The sequence below is a fragment of the Scyliorhinus torazame genome, chromosome 5 (genome assembly GCF_047496885.1).
Source record: "Scyliorhinus torazame isolate Kashiwa2021f chromosome 5, sScyTor2.1, whole genome shotgun sequence".
NCBI classification, from domain to species: Eukaryota; Metazoa; Chordata; class Chondrichthyes; order Carcharhiniformes; family Scyliorhinidae; genus Scyliorhinus; species Scyliorhinus torazame.
This window is the reverse complement of record NC_092711.1, coordinates 67,985,591-68,006,447: the sequence shown is the minus strand read 5'-3', so window position 1 is coordinate 68,006,447 and position 20,857 is coordinate 67,985,591. Positions and strand designations below refer to the sequence as shown.

The window sequence follows — 20,857 nt, the reverse complement described above, 5'->3', positions numbered from 1 at the left end:
ACTCACGGGACTTCCGGGTGCGGCGATGACCAGCTGAGTCGCACGTTTCGGCAGCTCCCGGTGGAACGGACTTTTGGGCTCTTGATAGGAGCCCCAACGGCAATTTTAACGGCTAAAAACACCATGCGGTAAACCAGAAGGGTGTTCCCCCTGGACACGGATGGAAAAAGGAGAGGAAAGTGGCCGGATTGCAGCGGATCCTTTGGAACAACGGCAAGGAAGGCAAGCAGAAACCAAGATGGCGTCGGAAGGTGGCAGTTTCATATGGGGCCCTGAACAACAAGAGTTCTTGAAACGCTGCGTGGAGGAGATAAAAAAGGAAATGAAGAAAGAGTTGTTGGCCCCGATATTACAGGCGATTGAAGGGCTGAAAGAGGAACAAAAGACCCAGGAGCAGGAGCTTCGGGTCGTGAAGGCGAAAGCAGCAGAGAATGAGAACGATATACAGGGCCTGGTGGTGAAGTCGGAGATACAGGAGGCACACCAGAAACGATCTGTGGAGAGGTTGGAGGCACTGGAAAACAACGCAATGAGGAACAACTTGAGGATTCTTGGCCTTCCTGAAGGTGTGGAGGGGGCGGACGTCGGGGCATATGTGAGCACGATGCTGCACTCGTTAATGGGAGCGGAGGCCCCGACGGGTCCGTTGGAGGTGGAGGGAGCATACCGAGTTATGGTGCGAGGATCGAGAGCAGGAGAAACTCCCAGAGCCATAGTGGTGAGATTCCTCCGTTTTAAGGATAGAGAAATGGTCCTTAGATGGGCGAAGAAAACTCGGTGTAGTAAATGGGAGAACGCGGTGATCCGCGTTTATCAAGATTGGAGTGCGGAGGTGGCGAGAAGGAGGGCGAGCTTTAATCGGGCCAAAGCGGTACTTCACAAAAAGAAGATAAAATTTGGAATGCTGCAACCGGCAAGACTGTGGGTCACATATCAAGGGAGGCACCACTACTTTGAAACGGCGGATGAAGCGTGGACTTTTATTGTAGAAGAAAAATTGGAATGATTGGATTATGAAAATGAACGTTTGGACAAAGTGGTGGGGCGAATGGGGGGGGGCGAAGAGGGGTTTTATGTTTTAATCCTGCGGTATGGTAACTTTTCTTTCTCCCACAGGTAGTGATGGGGGGAGGTGGGGAGGGAGAGGAGATGGGGTGTTGGCCATGGGAGGCGGGGCCGAGGGAGAGGCGCGGGCTTGGTTCCCGCGCTATGATAATTATGGTGGGAATAGAGAAGCAGGAAGGAGGGGGCGTCGCACGGTGCGAGCCGTGATCACGGGGGGAAGCCGAGGTCAGCCAGAGTTTGCTGACTTCTGGGAGCAACATGGGGGGAGTAATTACGCTAGCGGGGGGTCTAGCAGGAGGGGGGGAGGGGGGAATTACTGGGTTGCTGCTGCTGGGGAAAGGGGGGAGTGGGTACGGGAAAGGATGGGCGGGGGGGCACCGTCTGGGAGAGATACAGCTGCGTGGGAACTGGGTGAGAAGCTGGAAAAAGATGATGGCTAACCGGCAAGGGGGGGTGGGTGGGAAGCCCCTCAACTCGGCTGATCACGTGGAACGTGAGGGGGCTTAACGGACCGATAAAGAGGGCACGAGTACTCGCACACCTTAAGAAACTTAAAGCAGATGTGGTTATGCTACAGGAAACGCACCTGAAACTGATAGACCAGGTTAGGTTGCGCAAAGGATGGGTGGGGCAGGTGTTCCATTCGGGGCTGGATGCGAAAAACAGGGGGGTGGCTATATTAGTGGGGAAGCGGGTAATGTTCGAGGCGAAGACTATAGTGGCGGATAACGGGGGCAGATACGTGATGGTGAGTGGCAAATTACAGGGAGAGATGGTGGTTTTGGTAAACGTGTATGCCCCGAACTGGGACGATGCCAACTTTATGAGGCGAATGCTAGGACGCATCCCAGACCTAGAGACCGGAAAGCTGATAATGGGGGGAGACTTTAACACGGTGTTGGAACCAAGGCTGGATAGGTCGAAGTCCAGGACTGGTAGGAGGCCGGCAGCAGCCAAGGTGCTTAAGGATTTTATGGAGCAGATGGGAGGGGTGGACCCGTGGAGATTCAGTAGACCTAGGAGTAAGGAGTTCTCGTTTTTCTCCTATGTCCATAAAGTCTATTCACGCATAGACTTTTTTGTGTTGGGTAGGGCATTGATCCCGAGGGTGAGGGGAACGGAATATACGGCTATAGCCATTTCGGATCATGCCCCACACTGGGTAGACTTGGAGATAGGGGAGGAAACAAGAGGGCGCCCACCCTGGAGAATGGACATGGGACTAATGGCGGATGAGGGGGTGTGCCTAAGGGTGAGGGGATGCATTGAAAAGTACTTGGAACTCAATGACAATGGGGAGGTTCAGGTGGGAGTGGTCTGGGAGGCGTTGAAGGCGGTGGTTAGGGGGGAGCTGATATCAATAAGGACACATAAAGGGAAGCAGGAGAGTAAGGAACGGGAGCGGTTGCTGCAAGAACTTTTGAGGGTGGATAGACAATATGCGGAAGCACCGGAGGAGGGACTGTACAGGGAAAGGCAAAGGCTGCATGTGGAATTTGACTTGCTGACTACAGGCACTGCAGAGGCACAATGGAGGAAGGCGCAGGGTGTACAGTATGAATATGGAGAGAAGGCGAGCAGATTGCTGGCACACCAATTGAGGAAAAGGGGAGCAGCGAGGGAAATAGGGGGGGTGAGGGACGAGGAAGGAGAGACGGAGCGGGGAGCGGAGAGAGTGAACGAAGTGTTCAAGACATTTTATAAAAAATTGTATGAAGCTCAACCCCCGGATGGGAGGGAGAGAATGATGGATTTTTTGGATCGGCTGGAAATTCCCAAGGTGGAAGAGCAGGAAAGGGTGGGACTGGGAGCACAGATCACGGTAGAAGAAGTGGTGAAAGGAATTAGGAACATGCAGACGGGAAAGGCCCCGGGACCGGACGGATTCCCAGTTGAATTTTACAGAAAATATTTGGACTTGCTCGCCCCGCTACTGACGAGGACCTTTAACGAGGCAAAGGAAAGGGGACAACTGCCCCCGACTATGTCAGAAGCAACGATATCGCTTCTCTTAAAGAAGGAAAAGGATCCGCTACAATGCGGGTCCTACAGACCAATTTCCCTCCTCAATGTGGATGCCAAGGTCCTGGCCAAGGTAATGGCAATGAGAATAGAGGAATGTGTCCCGGGGGTGGTTCATGAGGACCAAACTGGGTTTGTGAAGGGGAGACAGCTGAACACGAATATACGGAGGCTGTTAGGGGTAATGATGATGGCCCCACCAGAGGGTGAAACGGAGATAGTAGTGGCGAGGGATGCCGAGAAAGCATTTGATAGAGTGGAATGGGATTATCTGTGGGAGGTGTTGAGGAGATTTGGGTTTGGAGAGGGGTATGTTAGATGGGTGCAGCTGTTGTATAGGGCCCCAGTGGCGAGTGTGGTCACGAATGGACGGGGATCGGCATATTTTCGGCTCCATAGAGGGACAAGGCAGGGATGTCCTCTGTCCCCATTACTGTTTGCACTGGCGATTGAGCCCCTGGCGATAGCGCTGAGAGGTTCCAAGAGATGGAGGGGAATACTTAGGGGAGGAGAAGAACACCGGGTATCTTTATATGCGGATGATCTGCTACTATATGTGGCGGATCCAGCGGAGGGGATGCCAGAAATAATGCGGATACTTGGGGAGTTTGGGGATTTTTCAGGGTATAAATTGAACATGGGGAAGAGTGAGCTGTTTGTGGTGCATCCAGGGGAGCAGAGTAGAGAAATAGAAGACCTACCGTTGAGGAAGGTAACAAGAGACTTTCGTTACCTGGGGATCCAGATAGCTAAGAATTGGGGCACATTGCACAGGCTAAATTTGACGCGGTTGGTGGAACAGATGGAGGAAGATTTCAAGAGATGGGATATGGTAGCATTGTCAATGGCAGGGAGGGTGCAGGCGGTTAAGATGGTGGTCCTCCCGAGATTCCTCTTTGTGTTTCAGTGCCTCCCGGTGGTGATCACGAAGGCTTTTTTCAAAAGGATAGAAAAGAGTATCATGGGTTTTGTTTGGGCCGGGAAGACTCCGAGAGTGAGGAAGGGATTCTTACAGCGTAGTAGGGATAGGGGGGGGGCTGGCACTACCGAGCCTAAGTGAGTATTATTGGGCCGCTAATATTTCAATGGTGAGTAAGTGGATGGGAGAGGAGGAAGGAGCGGCGTGGAAGAGATTAGAGAGGGCGTCCTGTAGGGGGACCAGCCTGCAGGCTATGGTGACAGCCCCATTGCCGTTCTCACCAAGGAACTATACCACGAGTCCGGTGGTGGTAGCTACACTGAAGATTTGGGGACAGTGGAGACGACATAGGGGAAAGACCGGAGCATTGGGGGGGGTCCCCGATAAGAAACAACCATAGGTTTGCCCCGGGGGGAATGGATGGGGGATATGGAATGTGGCAAAGAGCAGGTATAACGCAATTGAAAGATCTATTTGTGGATGGGAAGTTCGCGAGTCTGGGAGCGCTGACTGAGAAATATGGGTTGCCCCAAGGGAATGCATTCAGGTACATGCAATTGAGGGCTTTTGCGAGGCAACAGGTGAGGGAATTCCCGCAGCTCCCGACGCAAGAGGTGCAGGACAGAGTCATCTCGAAGAAATGGGTGGGGGACGGTAAGGTGTCGGATATATATAGGGAAATGAGGGATGAAGGGGAGACTATGGTGGACGAACTAAAAGGGAAATGGGAAGAAGAGCTAGGGGAGGAGATCGAGGAGGGGCTGTGGGCAGATGCCCTAAACAGGGTAAACTCGTCGTCCTCTTGCGCCAGGCTAAGCCTGATTCAGTTTAAGGTATTACACAGGGCACATATGACTGGAACACGGCTCAGTAAATTTTTGGGGGTGGAGGATAGGTGTGCGAGGTGCTCGAGAAGCCCAGCGAATCATACCCATATGTTTTGGTCATGCCTGGCACTACAGGGGTTTTGGATGGGGGTGACAAAGGTGCTTTCGAAAGTAGTAGGAGTCCGGGTCGAACCAAGCTGGGGGTTGGCTATATTTGGGGTTGCACAAGAGCCGGGAGTGCAGGAGGCGAGAGAGGCCGATGTTTTGGCCTTTGCGTCCCTAGTAGCCCGGCGCAGGATATTGCTAATGTGGAAAGAAGCCAAGCCCCCGGGGGTGGAGACCTGGATAAATGATATGGCGGGGTTCATAAAGTTAGAGCGGATTAAGTTCGTCCTAAGGGGGTCGGCTCAAGGGTTTACCAGGCGGTGGCAACCGTTCGTCGAATATCTTGCGGAAAGATAGATGGGGGAAAAAAGAAGGCAGCAGCAGCAGCCCAGGACTTGGGGGTGGGGGTGGGGGGGGGGGGGGGTGGGGGGGGGGGGGTGTGTGTGGCCTGAGACAAGGCAGTTGCCAATTAGGGCTAGTTTTTATTTTTATTTTTGTTATTTAATATTTATTTATTTGTTGTTGTTTTCTTTTGTTCTTGTTTAAATAAAAAAGGTCATTATTATCTGTATTGTTATAATGTTGTGTAAAGGATGCACAGTGTACTGTGTTGGTTGACCAAAAATTTTCAATAAAATATTATTTAAAAAAAATAAAAAAATTAAACAACTCACTGAAGGAGGAGGATCCACAAATATCCCCATCCTCAATGATGGAGGAGCTCAGCACATTTATGCAAAAGACAAGGCTGAAGCATTCGCAGTAATCTTCAGCCAAAAGTGCCGGGTGGATGATCCAGCTTGATCTCCTCCAGAGATCTCCAACATCACAGATGCCAGTCTTCAGCCAATTTCATTCACAACACGTGATATCAAGAAATGGCTGAAGGCAGTGAATACTGCAAAGACATTTTTCCGGCATTAGTTTTGAAGACTTGTGCCATATTCCTAGCAAAGCTGTTCTAATAAAGCTAGAACACCGGCATCTACCCAGCAACTGGAGGGTAGCTCAGTGGTTAGCACTGTTGCTTCACAGCACCAGGGTCCCAGGTTCGATTCCTGGCTTGGGTCACTGTCTGTGCTGATTCTGCACGTTCTCCCCGTGTCTGCGTGGTTTCCTCCGGGTGCTCCGGTTTCCTTCCATAAGTCCCGAAAGACGTGCTGTTAGGTAATTTGGACATTCTGAATTATCCCTCTGTGTACCCAAACAGGCACCGGAGTGTGGCGACTAGGGGCTTTTCACAGTAACTTCATTGCAGTGTTAATGTAAGCCTACTTGTGACAATAATAAAGATTATGTGTTTGTGTATTTTAGGGAACAGGTCAAACTTCCTTGGTTCGACCTGTTGTCCCCTCAGATATTCCATCTGTTTTTGATTAATGTATCTGGAGTCTGAGTTCTTCCAGTCTGTCTCCAATTCTCCTTCCTGTCTCGGGTATAGGGGTCCAGGTAGCTTGGTGTTGTGATTTGTGTTGTTCAGTTGTCTGTCTGTCTCCAGCAGGTATTGTTGTCTCTTAATAATGACTATGCTCCTACCCTTGTCTTCTGGTCTTATGAATATGTCCGTGTTGGATCCAAGCTCCCGGATTGTCTGTCTTTCACTCTGGGTAAGAGTCTGTTTGGGTCTTGTATTTCACTACTCTGACTGGGCAGAGACCTGATTGAAGGGATTCAAACATGGGAGTTCTGGTAAAGATGAGCAAGGATTTGGGAGGTGACAACATGTTCAAAGAATTTAAAGAGGAGAGGGCGGTTGAAGGTGGGGCACTAATTTGTAAGGATGGCAGGGTCAAGGGTTTGTTTTATTGAGGAGATAGTGATGATGGCTGATTTGAAGGACAGAGGGACAGTACCTGAAGAGAAAGAGAAATGTTGACAATATTCATGGACACAGGGTAGTTGGCTGATCAGTAGCTTAGTGGTAATAGGGTCGATGGAGCAGGAGCTGGGTCTCATGGACAAGATGAGCTCTGAGAGGGCATGAGGGGAGAGGGGAGAGAAACTAGAGAAAGATGTGGGTTCACGGCTCGGGAAAGGATGAAATTTAGAGACAATTTGGTCTGGTGGGCTCAAGGAAGGGAGGGAATCAGCAGAGGCAGCTGATCGGATTTACTCAATGTCAGTCACAAAGAAGCTCAGCAAGCTCCTCACACTTCTTGTTGGAGGTGAGGATGGAAGAGACAGGGGAGAGCGAGAGTACTTCAAAAGGAACTAACTTGTGCCAGAGATATGAAAAAGTTTCAGCACATTGCATATTTCACACAAATCTAATTTATTTTACTTTTAGCCAGAATATTAGCCGCTGTAAATGGGCTGGAATTGTTATCAGCAGAAAGAGACCCAAATGAACATGGTTCAGTCCTGAATGTGACAAACAGCAAAACCCAGTCGCAGTCGTTACTTGTGGCCTCGTTGGTGTCTCAGCAGGTGGGATGAAGTGGTGAATCCCTTCCCACCTGAGCAGATGAATGGTCTCTGCCCAGTGTGAACCCGCTGGTGTGTCTGCAGGTTGGATGATCGAGTGAATCCCTTCCCACACTTGGAGCAGGCGAATGGTCTCTCCCCAGTGTGAACTCGCTGATGTTCAGTGAGGTGAGATGATTGTCTGAACGCAGTCCCGCAGTCAGAGCACCTGAACGGTTTCTCGTCAGTGTGAACACGTTGATGGAACATCAGTTCCCAAGAACCTTTATAGCGCTTTCCGCAGTCTGGACATTGGAATGGTCTCTCTCCAGTGTGAACACGCTGGTGTCTCAGCAGGTGGGATGACTGAGTGAATCCCTTCCCACACTTGGAGCAGGTGAATGGTCTCTCCCCAGTGTGAACTCGCTGGTGTATCTGCAGGTTGGATGAGTGAGTGAATCCCTTCCCACATTTGGAGCAGGTGAATGGTCTCTCCCCAGTGTGACTGCGTCGATGAATTTCCAGCTTGGATGGGGAAGTGAATCCTTTCCCACAGTCCGCACATTTCCACGGTTTCTCCTCCGTGTGACTCCATTTGTGGCTTGTGAGGTCCGATGATCGAGTGAATCCTCGTCCACACACACAACACATGTACGGTTTCTCCCCACTGTGGACTATTTTTCCTTCCATGTTCAAAATCCGCCAATCTTCAGGATATGATAAATTGAGGACTCTGTCAGATCCTGATGTGATGCTTGGTTTGAGTTTCCGGAATTTGAATCCTCCATTTCGAACACCCTGTGAAACTGAATAAAAACAGAAAATAGGGAGTGAGAGAGAACCCACAAAAACACAAAGGCAGGTTGTGAAATTGAGCTGAATGAATCTGGTCATTTGTGGTGCCGGCTCTGGGAAAAAGTGACCATGAAAACTGCTGGATTGTGTATATCTGCAAGACATATTAAGAGAGTAGTTGGCAAAGGATTTTTGACCTTGAGTTTCATAAATAGAAATATGATACTGAAACTATACTTCTGGTGGCACAGTGGTTAGCACTACTGCCTCAGGGTCCCAGGTTCAATTCCCGTCACAGGTGACTGTGTGTGGAGTTTGCACATTCTCCCCGTGTCTGCGTGGGTTTCCTCTGGGTGCTCCGGTTTCCTCCCACAGTGCGAAGATGTGCAGGTGAGGTGGATTGGCCATGATAAATTGCCCTTAGTGTCCAACGGTGAGTTAGGGGCACTGGTTTACAGGGACAGGGTGGAGGCATGGGCTTAAGCTTAAGTAGGGTGCTTTTTCCAAGGGCCAGTGCAGACCCGTTGGGCCAAATGGCCTCCCTCTGCACTGTAGGAATTCTATGATTCTAATTCTATTCCATGAATCTTTATAAAGCTCTGGTTACCACCCTTCAGGAAGGATGTGAAGGTTCTTGGAGAAGGTGCAGAGGAGATTGCCCAGCAATGGGGTTTGAGGGGAGATTTGATTCAGGGACACAAGATCATGCCAGATTTCCATCAGGTGGACAAAGAAACTCTGTTTCCATTCACTGATCGTACAAGCAGTCGGGACACAGATTGAAAGTTTTGGGTAAAGCCTGGATTGAACTGTACAAGATCCTGAGCGGTCTTGACAGGGTGGATGTGGAGAGGATGTTTCCTCTCGTGGGAGGATCTGGAACAAGGGGGTTACTGTTGCAAAATAAGGGGTCACCCATTTCAGATGGAGATGAGGATTTTTTATTCTCTTGAGGGTTGTAAGACTTTGGAACTCACGCCCTTAAAAGGCAGCGGATGCAGAGACCTTGAATATTTTTTTAAAATTTAGAGTACCCAATACATTTTTTCCAATTAAGGGGCAGTTTAGCATGGCCAATCCACCTAGCTTGCACATTTTTAGGTTGTGGGGCTGAAACCCACACAAACACGGGGAGAATGTGCAAACCCCACATGGACAGTGACCCAGAGCCGGGATCGAAGCTGGGACCTCGGCGCCGTGAGGGCGCAGTGCTAACCCACTGCGCCACCGTGCTGCCCGACTTGAATATTTTTAAGGCAGAGCTGGATAGATTCTTGATGAGTAAGGAGGTGAAAGGTCATCGGGGTAGGCAGGAAGGTGGAGTTGGGGTTAGAATGAGTTCAGCCACAATCTTATTGAATGCTGAGCAGGCTCGAGGGGCCGAGTGGCCTGTTCCGAGTTTGTATGTAAAAGGTACAGGAGATATGAGGTGATATGAGATGTATGTTTTTACACAGCGAGCGGCAATGACCTGAAACTTGCTGCCTATGAGGGAGTTTGAAAATAGACACAATGAATGATTTGATTTCAAAAGGAAATTGGAGGGAAATAAACCTGCGAGGATACAGGGATAGAGCAGGAGAATGGCACTGACTGGATTGCCCCAGAGAGCTAGCATGGACTCAATGGGCCGATTGCCATTCTCTGCGCCATCATGCCTCTGACTCTTTTGTGCAGGCTAGTTTTGTAATTTAACCCCGGAGGGGTTCAGATATCACTCAGATAAATCTGAGCTACACTCCCTCCGAGGCCATTCTATCCTTCCTCAGGTTTGTTGCCCAGAACTGAACACAGTTCTCCAGGTTTGGTCTAACCAGGGTTTGTGAATCTCGGGGCTTTTCCAGTCACACTGAGACCTTAACTCTTCCCTCACAGACAGAACAGACAAACCTTTTACCTTCCACACCCAGATGCTGCTGAAATTCAGGTTCTGGTGAATCGAGTGATTCTGTCAGATCGCGATGTGACGTTTGGTTTGCGTTTCCCGTCTGTTAAACCTCCACTTCCATTATCTTGGAAATTTACAGAAACCTCACTGTCAGTTTAGGATAGAAATTCACAACATTCTCTCCTCGCCAACTTTGATTAAATATATTCCTGGAGGTTTGATCACATGACCTGCCCCCATCCTCCAGCCATTAATCGGTCAACACATCCATCCTTGTGACACACTGCCTTCCTCGGCCAATTGGGAAGCAAAATGACTCATTCCCTTACAGGACAGTTACTGTCCTAACGATTTTCCGGCACCCAGGTATGAATCTCACCAATGCAGGGAGCGGAGTTGGTGCGAATCCAGGGAGGAGGAGCTTTGGAACAGTAAATATAAATAACTTACCGTGGGGATTTATGGCCTAGACAGCAGGGAGCGGATTTGGCCCGAATCCGGGGAGGAGCAGCTTCGGAACAGTAAGTATAAATAACTTAACTCTGAATAAAGCTGATTGGTGGTTGGGAATCTGTACTAAATGTGAGAAACTGGAGTAATTAATTAAGTCGGGGAGTAACGAGGAGATCAGTAACTAGGAGATTGCTGTTTGTATCTATATCAACGATTTGGATGAGAATGTACAAGGCATGATCAGTAAGGTTGCAGATGACACTAAAATAGGTGGTATTGTCGACATTGAGAAAGGTTATCAAAAATTGCAGCAGGCTCTCGATCAGCTGGGGAAGTGGGCCAAGAAATGGAGTTCAGTACAGATATGTGCGAGGAGTTGCATTTCGGAAAGTCAAATCAAGGTAGGATTTTCACAGTGAATGGTAGGGTCTTGGGGTGTATCATGGAACAGAGGGATCTTGGAGTTCAGGTGCACGGTTCTCTAAAGGTGGAGTCACAGGTAGATAGGGCAGCACGGCAGCATAGTGGTTAGCACAGTTGCTTCACAGTTCCAGGGACCCAGGTACGATTCCCAGCTGGGGCACTGTCTGTGCGGAGTATGCATGTTCTCCCCGTGTCTGCGTGTGTTCTCTGGTTTCCTCCCACAGTCTAAAGATGTGCGGGTTAGGTGGACTGGCCATGCTAAATTGTCCTTAGTGTCCAAAAAAAGGTTGAGTGGGGGTTACTGGGTTACGGGAGTAGGGTAGATAAGTAGGCTTGACTAGGGTGCTCTTTGTAAGGGCTGGTGCAGGCTCGATGGGCCGAATAGCCTCCTTCTGCACTGTAAATTCTCTGAAGAAGGCTTTTGGCATGCTGTCCTTCATCAGTCAGGGCATTGTGTATTCAAGTTGGGAAGTTATATTGCAGTTGTACAGGACGTTGGTGAAGTCACACCTGGAGTATTGTGTTCAGTTTTGGCTGCTTTGCCATAGGAAAGATGTTATTAAACTGGAGAGAGTGCAGAAGAGATTTACAAGGATGTTGCCCGGACTCAAGGGACTGAGTTACAGGGAGAGATTGGACAGGCCAGGATATTTTTCTTTGGAGTGTAAGAGACTGAGGAGTGATCTTATCAAGGTGTATAAGATCATGAGAGGCATGGATAGGGTGAATGCACTCAGTCTTTTTCTCAGGGTTGGGAAATCGAGAACTAGAGGGCATAGGTTTAAGTTCAGAGGGAAAATAATTAATGGGAACCTAAGGAGCAACGGTTTTACACAGAGGAAGGTACGTATGAACTGTCGGAGGAAGTGGTTGAGGCAGGGACAGTGACAACATTGAAAAGGTATTTGGAGAGATACATGGATAGGAAAGGTTCAGAGGGATATGGGCCAAACACAGGCAAATGGGGTTCACTTAGATGAGCTTTTTGGTTGGCATGGACCAGTTTGGGCCGAAGGGCCTGTCTCCGTGCTGTAGATTCTATGAACCCCACATCTCTTTGGACACCCACTGTACTTAACCTCTTTCCATTTAGAAAGTACTCAGTTATATCCTTTTTTGGTTCAAAACAGATAACCTCACACTTGTTTACATTGCCACAATCTTGCCCATTCACCTAGTTCGTCAATATCTTCTTGCAATTTAATGCTATCATGTATGCTGTCTACGATGCCACCAAACTTTCATCAGCAACAGTGCAGAAGAGGCCCTTCGGTCCATCGAGTTTGCATCGACACATGATAAACCTGACCCACCTACCTAATCCCATTTATCAGCACTTGGCTCATAGCCTTCAATGTTATGATGTGCCTGTCTTCATCCAGGTACTTTTTTATAGGATGTGAGACAACCGTCTCTACCACCCTCCTCGGCAGTGCATGAAATGAATATGAATGAAAATCGCTTGTCACAAGTCGGCTTCAATGAAGTTACTGTGAAAAGCCCCTAGATGCCACATTCCGGCGCCTGTTCGGGGCATTCCAGACCGTCACCACCCTCTGGGTAAAAACATTTTTCTTCAGTACGTGTGTCAATAAATCTAATCCCCACTCTCTGCTGGTTAGCCAATCCTCTATCCAAACTAATATATTATCTCTCAACCCCGTGGGATTTTACCTTGATTATTACCTTTTGTGTGACACCTAATCAAATGTATTCTGGGAGTCCAAATACATCTACAGGACCCCATTATCCACTTGGCTTGTTACATCTTCCAAGAACTCCTAAGAAATGAGTCAAACACGATTTACCCTTCACAAAACCATGCTGACTCTGATGGATTGCAGTTTGACTTTCCAAATGTCCGGTTGCTACTTTCTCAATCATGGATTCCAACAGTTTCCCAACAACAGGCTTTAAACTAACTAATTTCCTACTTTCTGCCTTTTTGACCTAATCCAGTGACATTGGAGATTTTCTCAGTGGAGCCTCAGTCACCATCACTGAGACCAACTTTAAATTCCAGATTTTATTAATTTAATGGATTGGAGCCCATGTCCCCAGAACATTTTCCTGTCTCACTAGGTGACTAATGCAGTGACATTATCACTGGGTCAGTGTCCCCCCCCCCCCCCCCCCCCCCCGAGGTTGTTTGTGGAGAGAAGCCGGAAGCGGCAGATAGTGAGAGTGGGGAATGTTCATTGTTTCACATTCGGCTCCAGGGCCCCACTGGGGTTTGTAAACCCCGCCCCCCAACACTGACCTCTCACCTGACACCTCACAATGGTTGACGGCATCGCACGACCAATAGGAGAAGAGTACGAAGTCTTACAACACCAGGTTAAAGTCCAACAGGTTTGTTTCGATGTCACTAGCTTTCGGAGCGCTGCTCCTTCCTCACCTTGCTTCCTGTTACCCTCACTCCATTCTCACTCTCTCTCCCTTTCCATCAATCTTTTTGATTCTCTCTCTCTCCCCCACTACTCACTCTCTTTCTCTCTCTCACTCTGTTTCTCACATAAAATTCTCTAGCCCAGAGGGTTGTGGATAATAATAACCATTATTGTCACAAGTAGGCTTACATTAACATTGCAATGAAGTTACTGTGACCATCAGTGAGGAAGGAGCAGCACTCCGAAAGCTAGTGACATCGAAACAAACCTGTTGGACTTTAACTTGGTGTTATCAGACTTCTTACTGTGCTCACCCCAGTCCAACGCCGGCATCTCCACATCATTAGGAGAAGAGTGGGCGGGTTCGGGGGACCGGGCGGGAGTGACTGGTCCTCCAGCCAATCGGAGTGAATCTGGGCAGGACTGGGCCGAGTGAAGCATGCGCAGTGTGATTAATGGCGAAGCAGAAAAGGTTCTTTCTCAGATGCACAACTCGTGAACGTGGGAATAGCGGGACGGAGGGAGAGCTGGATCATGCGGGTCGTTAGGCACGCTTCGTAAACATGTTAAATAAAGCAAAAATCCGGAAAAATAATCCACCGGTACCTGTGGATCTGAGCGGGGCCTGGAGCTTTCTCACAGACAGGACTATGCGGCCGCCATCTTTGGAGTATAGTGCACACTTGGAGTATAGTGTTCAATTCTGGTCGCCACACTACCAGAAGGATGTGGAGGCTTTAGAGAGGGTGCAGAAGAGATTTACCAGAATGTTGCCTGGTATGGAGGGCATTAGCTATGAGGAGCGCTTGAATAAACTCGGTTTGTTCTCACTGGAACGAAGAAGGTTGAGGGGAGACCTGATAGAGGTATACAAAATTATGAGGGGCATAGACAGAGTGGATAGTCAGAGGCTTTTCCCCGGGGTAGAGGGGTCAATTACTAGGGGGCATAGGTTTAAGGTGAGAGGGGCAAGGTTTAGATTAGATGTACGAGGCAAGTTTTTTACACAGAGGGTAGTGGGTGCCTGGAACTCGCTACCGGAGGAGGTGCTGGAAGCAGGGACGATAGTGACATTTAAAGGGCATCTTGACAAATACATGAATAGGATGGGAATAGAGGGATACGGACCCAGGAAGTGTAGAAGATTGTAGTTTAGTCGGGCAGCATGGTCGGCACGGGCTTGGAGGACCGAAGGGCCTGTTCCTATGCTGTACATTTCTTTGTTCTTTGTTCTTGTTCTTTATTTGGTACTGGCAGCGGTGCGCATGCGCCGTCTCAAATTGGGTTCCTCGCAGCAGTGCACATGCGCCCTCGGCATCCTTATTTGGATCACTGGCAGCTCACTGCGCACGCGCACCCACCGTCTTTATTGGGGCACAAGCATCAGAGCGCAGGCTCAGTCGCCATCATTGTTGGGGGCAACGTTTTTGAAATGTGTCTTCATGACAGAATGTCCATCCAACTATTTCACTCAGTTACAAATTCCTATTTAGGGGGCAGAATATATGCCGAGGACTGTTACAATAATTCGAATTTATATTATGACTTGAACAGAATAAAACTTTTTCGACTTTCAGAGAAACGTGACAAAATAACAATTGACACTGAGCCACATGACGAGATATTAGATTTTAAGGACAATCTTAAAGGAGGAAAGAGAGTCGGAGAGTTTTAAGGAGGAAATTCCAGAAATTGAGGCCTTGGCAACTCAGTAATGGTGGACAGATTAAAATCAGGAATGCTGGAATTAAATGAGTGCAGAAATCTGAAAGGGGTGTGTGTGGAGGAGATTACAGAGATCAGGGTGATCATTACCATGGAGTAAAGCAATGAGAAATTTAAACTTTTTGTGCCTTTTAAAAAGGAAGCATTTGTAGAATTGTGGGCACAGGGGCTGGTGTGAGTAAGCACTTGGGTAGCAGAGCTTTGGAGGGGGTTGTTTAATGTTGGAGTCTGGCTGCGAGAACATTGGAATAATCTGGTTGAGAGGTAACAGAAGAATGGATGATGGTTTCTGCAGCAGATGAACAGAGACGAAGGTGGAGTCGAGCTGTGTTCCTGAGGTGGAAATCGGCAATCTTGGTGATGGTGTGGATCTGTGGTCAAGAGCTCATCTAGGGGTGAAATATTTCACCAGGGTTGTGAACAGTCTGCTTCAGCCTCAGACATTTGATAGGGATGAAATTGGTGACGAGGGAATGGAGTTTGTAGAGCGGATGAAAGGGAATGGGTTCAGTCTTGTCAATATTTAAATGGAGGAAAGTTCTGCTCATCCAGCACTGGATGTCAGACAAGATCGGACAGTGTGTCCAATTCCTGTTCCAGCCTCCCCATACAGGCGCCGGAATGTGGCGACTAGGGGCTTTTCACAGTAACTTCATTTGAAGCCTACTTGTGACAATAAACAATTTTCATTTCATTTTCATTTCTTGGAAAGGAACTTGCAGGTGGTGATGTTCACGTACATCTGCTGTCCTGTCCATCCAGGTGGTGGGGATTAAGGGTTCAGGAGATTTTGTCAAATTGTGATTCAGTTGTTGGTCCATTGCTTCCTGTTACCCTCACTCCATTCTCACTCTCTCTCCCTTTCCATCAATCTTTTTGATTCTCTCTCTCCCCCACTACTCACTCTCTTTCTCTCTCTCATCTCTGTTTCTCACATAAAATTCTCTAGCCCAGAGGGTTGTGGATAATAATAATCATTATTGTCACAAGTAGGCTTACATTAACATTGCAATGAAGTTACTGTGACCATCACTGAACATATTGAAGGCTGAGATGGTGAGATTTTTGGTCTCTCAGGAAGTCAAAGGACGCAGAGAGCTCACGGGCAAGTGGAATTGAAGATGGAGGTCAGCCACAATCGTGTTCAATGGCAGAGCAGGTTCGATGGGCCGAATGCTCTACTTCTGCTCCTATTTCTTGTGTTCTTGCAGAGGCCCGAGCCTTGTGTGGGCTCAGGCCGGGGGGCAGGTTCCCTTCCCTGAAGGCCATTAACAAACTGGTTCACTTTTCACAAAAGGTTCAACAGTTTTCGTGGTCACTTTTTCCCAGTGCCGACCCCACAAGTTACCAGATTCATTTAGCTCAATTTCACAACCTGCCTTTGTGTTTTGTGGGATCTCTCTCACTCCCTTTTTACTGTTTTAACTCAATTTCACAGGGTATCAGCAGGGAAGGATGTGCAATTGTCCAACCAAACACCACATCAAAATCTGACAGTCGTGTAACTGATTGGAACCTGAATATCATCAGATTTTGAACATGGAAGGAAAAGGAAGTTCACAGTGGGGAGAAACCGTACACGTGTTCTGTATGTGGACGGAGCTTCAGCCGATCATCTGGCCTGTCAAAACACAAGCGCAGTCACAGCAGGGAGAAATCATGGAAATGTGGGGATTGTGGCAAGGCGTTCAATTACCCATCTGACCTGGCAACCCATCGACACATTCGCACTGGGGAGAAGCCTTTCACCTGCCCCGAGTGTGGGCGTGGATTCACTCAGTCATACAGCTTGTTGATGCACCAGCGAGTTCACACTGGGGAAAGGCCTTTCACCTGCCCTGCGTGTGGGTGTGGATTCACTCTTCATCCCAACTGCTGACACACCCGCAGATTCACAATGATGAGAGACCTTTTAAATGCAGAAAATGTGGGAAGTGCTTTATAAGTTCTCGGGATCTGGGTCGTCATTCTCCGCCGGCGGGAGTCTCCGTTTTGCCGGCGCCCGGGGGCTTCCCGACGGCGTGGGGCTGCCCCACAATGGGAAACCCCATTGACCGGCTGGTGTAACGGAGCATCCCGCCGGCGGGTCGGGGCAGAAATGTGGCGGGGCGGGATGGAGAATTTCGCTCCAGGTGTCCCATCAAAGAGTTCACACTGACGAGAGACCGTTTAAATGCCTAGACTGTGAGAAGTGCTTTAAAAGTTCCGGGGAACTGGTATCCCATCAACATGTTCACACTGACGAGAAACCATTCAGGTGCTCCGACTGTGGGACTGGGTTCAGACGATCATCTCAACTCACTCTACACCAGCGGATTCACACTGGGGAGAGACCATTCACCTGCTCCCAGTGTGGAAAGGGATTCATTCATTCAGGCAACCTGCTGAGACACCAGCGGGTTCACAAGTAACTGATGTGATTGGATTTTGCTGTTAATCACATCCAGGACTGAACCATGTTCATTGGACTCGGGTTTGACTCATATTTATAAACGCTAACCCAGTTATAAGGGATAATATTCTGGATAAAAGTCAATTATTTAACACAAGTTTGTTGAATCTTTTAACATCCCATCACAAGTTTGTTCTGTTTCAAGGTCTCTCCCTCTCCCCTGTCGCCTCCATCCTCACCTCAAGTGTGTGGAGTTCATAAACGTCTTTCTCACTGAGATTGAGACAATCTGATCAGCTGCCTCTGCTGCTTTCCTCTCTACCACTGGGCCAACCTGTCTCTAAAATTCCACCTGGTCTGAGCTCTGAACTCCTCTTTCCCCAGTTTCTCTCCTACCCTCCATCTTCCTCAGAGCTCATGTTGTCCATTAGACCTGCCACCTGCGCCAGGGTCCTGGGTTCGATTCCCGCCTTGGGTCACTGTCTGTGTCAAGTCTGCACGTTCTCCCCATGTCTGCGTGGGTTTCTTCCAGGTGCTCCAGTTTCCTCCCACAATTCCCGAAAGCCGTGTTTATTGGGTGAATTGAACATTCTGAATTCTCCCTCTGTGCACCCGAACAGGCGCCGGAGTGTGGCGACTACGGGATTTACACAGTAACTTCATTGCAGTGTTAATGTAAGCCTACTTGTGACAAAGATTGTTTGATTATTATTATTTAACCACATTCTCACAACACTGCTGACCATTCAAGATCTCCATGTTGTGTGATTTTGTTCATAGTTCTGTCTCTTGGTCCTGTCGCTCATCTTTAAACGCACCCTTCCTAAAACAATATTTTACCCCACCATCATTGCAAACTACCACATCAAAACCTCCCTTTCCTCTCCAAGTCCCTGTACTCTGTGTTCCCCAAGGATCTGTCCTCGGCCCCTCCTATTTCCCATCTACAAGCTGCCACGAGGTGACATCATCCAAAAACACCGTGCTAGTTTTCACATGTCACTGACAACACCCAGCTCTACCTCACCACCATCCCTCTCCATTCTTCCTCTGTTACTAAATTATCAAACTGCTTATCTCACATCCACCGGATGGGCAGAAATTTCCTCCAATTAAAAATTGGAAAGACCAAAGCCATTGTCTTCAGTCACCATTAGAAATTCCGTTCCCTAACTCCTGAGTCCATCCCTCTCCCTGGGAACTGTCTGAGGCTGAACCACACTCTGCACAATCTCCGTGTTAGATCTGACCCCAAGATGAGTTTCTGAACACATTTCCACACCATCACTGATACCAATGTCGCCTGTGTCCACCACTCCCCAGCTCATCTGCTGCTGAAACGCTCATCCGTGCCCCTGTTACCATAAGACCATAAGACATAGAAGCAGAATTAGGCCACTCGGCCCATCAAGTCTGCTCCGCCATTCAATCATGGCTGATATTTTCTCATCCCCATTCTCCTGCCTTCTCCCCATAACCCCTGGTCCCCTTATTAATCAAGAACCTATCTATCTCGGTCTTAAAGATACTCAGTGATTTGGCTCCACAGCCTTCTGCAGCAAAGAGTTCACAGATTCACCACCCTCTGGCTGAACAAATTCCTCCTCATCTCTGTTTTAAAGGATTGTTCCTTGAGTCTGAGATTGTGTCCTCCCTTTTTTACCTTCAGACTTGATTCCAATACATTCCTGTCCAGCCTCTCTCATTCACCGCACCCGCACACGGAAATATGAGATCATTCAAAGTCCTGTTCACCATCACCACTGTGCTCATTGACCTACTCAAGCTCTGATTAAGCAAAGCCTCCATTATAAAATTTGTATTCAGGTTGTCAAATCCCTCCATGGTCATGAACATTATCAGCCTTTAACCATGGAAGCAAAAAGCCCAGTTTAATGTTGGGAGAAACAGTTCATCTGTTCTGAATGTAGATGGTGTTTTAGCCGATGATCTGACCTTTCGAACGGTATGTAGTCACGCTGGGGAGAAGCTTTGGAAATCTGGGGATTGTGGAATAGATTTAATCAGACCTGGAAATTAATCGGCCTGTTCACACTGAGAAGTTACCGTTAATGTTCTCCGTGTGTGGGAAGGGATTCACTCAGATCACCAGCCTAACTTCTTCATGGTCAATCTGAACTGGACTGTTGCCAAATGCAATATATATTTCCTGAGGTTTGGGGCCCAGTATGGGACACAGTTCATGCAGCAAGTGAGGAAAAGACAGCAGGAATTTCTCTCATCTGTGATTTACAAGGACACATTCTCCGGTTCCCAACAATTACGTTTCTTCTGTAATTTCTTCATTTTCCCTAAACTACCCTGCCTGTTGATTCTATTATTCTGATAATTCCATTACTGTAGCTATAAACATCACAGATTAGAATTTAATCTGTTCCATTATTCACTCTGGTTTAAGTTTATGTTGAGGTTAATAACAGACAAACTCTGTCGTCTCCCCGATCCGATTAGAGTTTCCAATGAGTCGATTCTGTGGAATGGAATGTCTTATCAGCGTTTCCACGATGACCTGTCTGCAGTGAAGGAATGTCTTATCAACATTTCCACGGTGACCTGTCTGCACTGAAGCACCTGCTTGAGTTTCTCATTCTCCCTAAACTATGGATGCACGATCAATTGGACAAAGTTGAGAGTTGAATACAAATGAGGCTTTATTACTCTAAGATGTGTGGCCTCCCACAGCAGCTGGCAAAATGGCTGCTGTATGGAGGACATACATATTTATACTCCGCCTACTGGGCGGAGCCAGCAGGCAGGGACTACCGCTGTACCTGTAGTACAGGGTCTTACCAGACATATCCTAATATATGTACAACAGTGATTTACCACATTCACCCCCTGTAAAAATTGAGTCCGGCGGGGGTGCTGGAGAACTATATACAGAAAGTTTGAGTTTAATGTACAGCATTGCAAAATAAATGTTGAAGTCCAGTGGTTAGGCAGTCCCGAACCAGTTATAGATTTAGTCGGTCCGTGGCCTTGATGTACCGCTTGGAGTGACACAGTGGTGGCGGCGATAATTCTGATGTCGGTCTGGTCCTCGGTGACTCTGGGAGCATGCCAAAATCCTCTTCATCCTCGGGCGTGGGCAGGGGAAGGACGGATTGTCCTGGAGTGGTTGCTTCTGGGAGCGCTGGGAGATGGTGGGGTGGAGCCAGGTCAGAGGTGTGTGTGTGTGTGTGTGTGTGTGTGGAACCTGCTGGTGCTAGGTCCCTGAGGAAGACAGTATCCTGGCAGCCGTTGGGGTATGCTACGTAGGCATACTGGGGGTTCACGAAGGGAGCAACTGCACCCTTTCTGCCAAAGGGTCCGGCTTGTGGAGTCGGAGGAGTACGGGTCCTGGAGCTGCGAGCCAAGTCGGGAGTGACACCCCAGATGTAGACTTCCTTGGGAAGGCAAAGAGACGTTCATGGGGTGTGTCGTTAGTGG

The 20,857-nt window shown here is 48.4% G+C and overlaps 2 protein-coding genes across 2 annotated transcripts in view; both read right to left on the bottom strand.

Annotated features, from left to right (window-relative positions):
- LOC140418237 (uncharacterized) overlaps nt 1-10,135 on the bottom strand; it is a 148,694-nt gene extending 138,559 nt beyond the window's left edge. The window contains exon 1 of the mRNA XM_072501687.1: nt 10,034-10,135. The gene's annotated coding sequence lies outside the window, so the exon portion shown is untranslated. The remainder of the gene's footprint in view (nt 1-10,033) is intronic.
- LOC140418241 (uncharacterized) lies at nt 7,194-13,944 on the bottom strand. The gene is made up of 2 exons (XM_072501693.1): nt 13,897-13,944; nt 7,194-8,147 (listed from the first exon to the last, which is right to left on the bottom strand). Exon 2 carries the CDS (start codon nt 8,029-8,031, stop codon nt 7,336-7,338), a length of 696 nt encoding a protein of 231 aa, XP_072357794.1. The 5' UTR covers nt 8,032-8,147; nt 13,897-13,944; the 3' UTR covers nt 7,194-7,335.
- Between the last annotated feature and the right edge of the window lie 6,913 nt (nt 13,945-20,857).

What these genes read in the sequence shown, in the direction of transcription:
- LOC140418241 (XM_072501693.1), bottom strand. Translation starts at nt 8,031, where the DNA reads ATGGAAGGAAAAATAGTCCACAGTGGGGAGAAACCGTACATGTGTTGT.